Genomic DNA, 5,589 nt, shown 5'->3' on the forward strand with positions numbered 1-5,589 from the left:
GGAAATGTGTTGCTGGAAAAGCGCAGCAGGTCAGGCAGCATCCAGGGAACAGGAGAATTGACGTTTCGGGCATAAGCCCTTCTTCAGGAATGGGGAAGGTTTGTCCAGTAGGCTAAGATAAAAGGTAGGGAGGAGGGACTTGGGGGAGGGGCGTCGGAAATGTGATAGGTGGAAAGAGGTCAAGGTGAGGGTGATAGGTGAGACTGGGGTGGGGGCGGAGAGGTCGGGAAGAAGATCTCAGGTTAGGAAGGCGGTGCTGAATTTGATGGATTTGACTGAGACAGGTTGGGGGGAGGGGAAATGAGGAAACTGGTGAGATCCGAGTTCATCCCTTGTGGTTGGAGGGTTTCTAGCCGGAAGATGAGGCGTTCTTCCTTCAACCGTCGTTTTGTTGTGGTCTGACGATGGAGGAGTCCAAAGACCTGCATATTCTTGGTGGAGTGGGAGGGGGAATTGAAATGTTGAGTTGGTTGTGGTTGGGTTGGTTGGTCCGGGTGTCCCAGAGGTGTTCTCTGAAACGCTCCGCAAGTAGCCGGCCTGTCTCCCCAATATAGAGGAGGCCACATCGGGTGCAGAGGATGCAATAGATGATATGTGTGGAGGTGCAGGTGAATCTGTGGCGGATATGGAAGTTTCCTTTGGGGCCTTGGAGGGAGGTGAGGGGGGAGGTGTGGGCGCAAGTCTTGCACCTCCTGCGGTTGCAGGGGAAGGTGCCGGGAGTGGAGGTTGGGTTGGTGGGGGGTGTGGATCTGACGAGGGAGTCAAGATCACCCCACTCTATTCCTGCAAACCCCACATTTACTATGACTAATTTTCCTAGCCTGAACATCCCTTGACACAACAGGACAATTTAGGATAGCTAACCCAACTAATCTGCACACTTTTGGACTGAGGGAGGAAACTGGAGGAAACCCAGGCAGAACACATGGAAACCATACAAACTCCATACAGGCAACACTGAAGGCTGGAATCCCCCCGAGCCCGTATCCCTGGCACTATGAGGCAGGACTACTCACTACTGAACCACCATGCTGCCCATGGTTAGCAAAGCAGGTTTTGTATATGTTCTTCTGCGTTCTATAATAGGAAGTTCTACAATCTTCACTCTGCTACCTCACACTCACTCTATCTTTCCACTGGGCCCACCTATCCTCAAGTCTTGTGGCACAACATCTCATTATTGCATGCAACATCATCCCTTAAAAGCTTTCACCTACATCAGATCTCGCCATATTTTGTAATTTCATCATATATTACCAAAATGACTTGGCATTGCATACCATAAGACACCAGAGTGGAATCAGGCTGTTCAGCCAATCAAGTCTGCTCTATCATTCGATCATGGCTGATATGTTTCCTAACCCATTCTCCGGTCTTCTCCCCATAACGCTTGATCCCCTTACCAATCAAGAACCTGTCCATTTCTATCTTTAATACAGACAACACTTGACCTCCACAGCCCTCTGTGGCAATGGGTTCTACAGATTCATCACCCTCTGGCTGAAGAAGTTCCTCCTGACTCAGTTCTAAAATGTTGTCACTTCATTCTGAGGCTGAGCCCTCTGGTCCTAGTCTCCCCTAGTAGAGGAAACATCTTCTCCACATTCAATCTATCCAGGTGTCTCAGTATTCTGTAGGTTTCAATGAGATCCTCGCTCATCTTTCGAAACTCCATCGAGTACAGACCCAGAATCCCCAACTGCTCCTCATATGACAGGCCCTTCATGCCTGGAGTTATTCCTGTCAACCTGCTCTGGACCCCCTCCAATGTTAATGCATCCTTCCTTAGATACAGGGCCTAAAGCTGATCACAATATTCGAGATGAAGTCTGACCAGGACCTTACACAGCCGTAGCAGTACATTTCTGCTCTTGATTTCTTACCCTCATGAAATGAATGTTAATATTGCATTTGACTTCTTAACCACCAACTGAACCTGCATGTTAACATTAAAAGAATACCGAGCTAGGAATCCCAAGTCCCTTTTTGCTTCAGTTTCCTGAACTTGGGTCATCCTACTCTATTGAGTTGATTTCATCATTAGCAGATCCATGCCTGTACTATTCCTTAGCTTCCTAATCTTCCTAAATTCACTGCAATATTCAATATACATGTTCTGATCTATGTCAACCTGCAGCCATTTCTCTGTAATGGCTATTCAACAATATTTATTTAATTATTTTCCCGTGTATACCTTTTGAGTTTGTATGCAATGACAGATATTTTAATACCCCAATGAAGGATCATAAATACTTTATAAAACAGGCATCACATGCCCAAGTGGGAAAATGGTCTCTTTCTGTGCTGTACAATTCCATGATTCACTTTCAATGACATGGGCTATTTAAATTCATGAGAGACCTATATTCACCTCCTTGTGCTTCTGTCAATTTACTGCCTATAAAATTGGGCTACACAAAGTCATATTGAATGTCCATGTACACATGTACGATATTTTCACTTGACATGGTTACCTGTTGAAAGTATCAGAGAAATTGATGTGAAATTGAGAATAAGAGTCCAAGGTAGTGTATTTGAAAAAAAGCCGACAGTGTTTCTCACAATCCTACATTTTGTGAGGGGTTCTTTTGATGCTTTTGAAACAAATTGTGGCTTTTGTTTCTTCTTAATCTTAGCTAATGTTTTTTTCACTGAACTAATTGATTAATTTTGTGCCTGTAGATAACATCACTTAATCATAAATACTTCAGAACTCACCTAGAGGACTGTCTGTCTCTGGGTCGCCCTCTACTAATGGAGGATGTAGGAGAGGAGTTGGATCCTGCACTTGACAACGTTTTGGAAAAGAATTTTATTAAATCAGGATCGACTTATAAAGTAAGATCAGATTTGAAAATAATGAAAAGTTTTAATGAATATATTGTTTACTCACAGTAGGATCTTTTTATTGTTAATAAATGATATACTCAAATACAGAAAATATTTGAGTGAACAAAAGAATTGTTAATGAATAGGAGTTAAGCTTGATGTGAATAGCAATTGATTCAATCCTGTGATGACTAGAAAGTGAAAGTTGGGAACTTAGACATGTCGGTGCTGAGATCCAGGGAATGATTTTGAAGAGAATGACTAATTCAATAACCGTATTTAGGTTCCCTAACAAGACTGAAGAACAGATAGTAGTACCTCCAGCACTGAAGGATTGGCAAGCCCAACATCTGGAGCTGCTAATGGAAATGGGAAACAAAGAGGGTTCATCAAGATGAAGGCACTCTCCAAAGAAATTTCTCAAGTGTAAAACAAAAATGGAATAGCCAGACTTTTCCACAAGGCATAGCTGTAGCCATCTGACATTTGTGGCTGAGGGTCAGGGGTGGGAGCTAAGTGAATGAACCATTTTTAACCCATCTCTGTCACCGTTTTCCCCCCCCCCCACCTCCCCACCTTCTCACTATTGCCTGCCACCAGTAGGCCACCTCTATTTATCAGCCAGCCTTTGACCTCTGAGAGAATCTGCCTGCCACTTGAAAAGTTCCAGAGCGCTTCTAACAAATGCCATCAATGGTCAGGTTAATCAGCCTAATTAACTACTCACTGCGAGCAGACAGATGGAGCTACCTTCTAATCCAATGGGGGAGGGGTGTTTTCTGGAAATGGACCAAAGCCAGGTGATTATCACACACATCCGTACCATGGAATCTCAGGAATGCCCATCTGTGGTTGTAGCTCCACAAAGTTTGGATTTGCATTTTCAGCTGGCTATGTTTGTAGACCTCACTCTATGCCCAGATATAGTTGTCCATGTTGTATCCATATAACTCACTTTAAAGGTAGTGCTGGTCAAACTGAAGAGCCAGATCTCTCCTCCGCATTCAATACAAGATCCTTGCGGAGCTGATTTTATATGTCGAGTCAAACTGAATATTAATTATATGGGGAAAGACTGCAGAAAGCTATAGCACAAAGGGATTTGGGGCAGTCTAGTGCATAAATCATGAAAAAACTAGCATCCAAGTTCAGCTGATAACCAGGAAGTAAAATAGAACGTTAGCCTTTATTTCAAATGGAATTGAGTTTAAAAATTGAGATGTCTTGTGAAAACTATGCATGGCACTAATTAGATCACAGCTAGAATACTGAAAATAGTTCTGGTCCCCTTTTCTAGAGAAGATGTGCTGATATTGGAGGCAGTCCAGAAAAAAATGTACTGGTTTGGAGGAAGTCCAGAGAAGGTTCACTAGGTTGATCCTGGGTGTGGACGATAGGTTGACTCCCAAGAGACCTTATTAAGACATACAAAACTGTTAAAGGTCTTGACAGGTTAGTTGTAGAATGGTTGTCATTTTCCCTTTTGGGAGAGTCTCAGTAAGGAGCCAGCCATTTAAGGTGGAGAGGAGGAAGATTTCCTTTCTCTGCGGGTAGTCATGCAGTGGAATTCAGAGCGCTGTAGAGATTGGATTTTTATGTATGTTGAGGCTGAGATAAGCAGATTTTTAATCAGTAAGGGAATAAAGAATTGGAGGAAAAAGCAAGATGAGGATTATCAGATCAGCCATGGTTTCATTGATTAGTGGAGCAATCTTGGACTGAATGGGTTATTTCTGCTCCATCTTGTGATCTTTATATCATGGAGAAATGGCTAGCAAAAGAGTCATAAAGTCATAGAGATGTGCAGCATGGAAACATACCCTTCGGTCCAACCCGTCTATGCCTACCAGCTATCCCAACCCAATCTAGTCCTACCTGCCAGAACCTGGCCCATATCCCTCCAAACTCTTCCTATTCATATACCCATCCAAATGCCTCTTAAATGTTGCAATTGTACCAGCCTCCACCACATCCTCTGGCAGCTCATTCCATACATGTACCACCCTCTGCGTGAAAAGGTTGCCCCTTAGGTCTCTTTTAAATCATTCCCTTCTTACCCTAAACCTATGCCCTCTAGTTCTGGACTCCCTGACCCCAGAGAAAAGACTTTGCCTATTTATCTTATCCATGGCCCTCATGATTTTGTAAACCTCTATAAGGTCACCCCTCAGCCTCTGTCGCTCCAGGGAAAACAGCCCCAGCCTGTTCAGCCTCTCCCTGTAGCTCAGATCCTCCAACCCTGGCAACATCCTTGTAAATCTTTTCTGAACCCTTTCAAGTTTCACAACATCTTTCCGGTAGGAAGGAGACCAGAATTGCACGCAATATTCCAACAGTGGCCTAACCAATGTCCTGTACAGCCGCAACATGACCTCCCAACTCCTGTACTCAATACTCTGACCAATAAAGGAAAGCACATCAAACACCGCTTCCACTATCCTATCTACCTGCGACTCCACTTTCAAGGAGCTATGAACCTGCACTCCAAGGTCTCTTGGTTCAGCAACACTCTCTAGGACCTGACCATTAAATGTATAAGTCCTGCTAAGATTTGCTTTCCCAAAATGCAGCACCTCACACTTATCTGAATTAAACTCCAACTGCCACTTCTCAGCTCATTGGCCCATCTGGTCCAGATCCTGTTGTAATCTGAGGTAACCCTCTTCGCTGTCCACTACACCTCCAATTTTGGTGTCATCTGCAAACTTACTAACTGTACCTCTTATGCTCGCATCCAAATCATTTATGTAAAAGACAAAA

General features: G+C 43.7%; 1 protein-coding gene across 2 annotated transcripts in view; it reads left to right on the forward strand.

Annotated features, from left to right (window-relative positions):
• dnah5l (dynein, axonemal, heavy chain 5 like) overlaps positions 1-5,589 on the forward strand; it is a 362,555-nt gene that overhangs the window by 260,466 nt on the left and 96,500 nt on the right. For both annotated transcript variants that reach the window (XM_043690231.1, XM_043690232.1), the window contains one exon: positions 2,683-2,838. In XM_043690231.1, coding sequence (XP_043546166.1) covers positions 2,683-2,838 — 156 coding nt within the window. The remainder of the gene's footprint in view (positions 1-2,682; positions 2,839-5,589) is intronic.

The sequence above is a fragment of the Chiloscyllium plagiosum genome, chromosome 5, assembly GCF_004010195.1.
Source record: "Chiloscyllium plagiosum isolate BGI_BamShark_2017 chromosome 5, ASM401019v2, whole genome shotgun sequence".
NCBI classification, from domain to species: Eukaryota; Metazoa; Chordata; class Chondrichthyes; order Orectolobiformes; family Hemiscylliidae; genus Chiloscyllium; species Chiloscyllium plagiosum.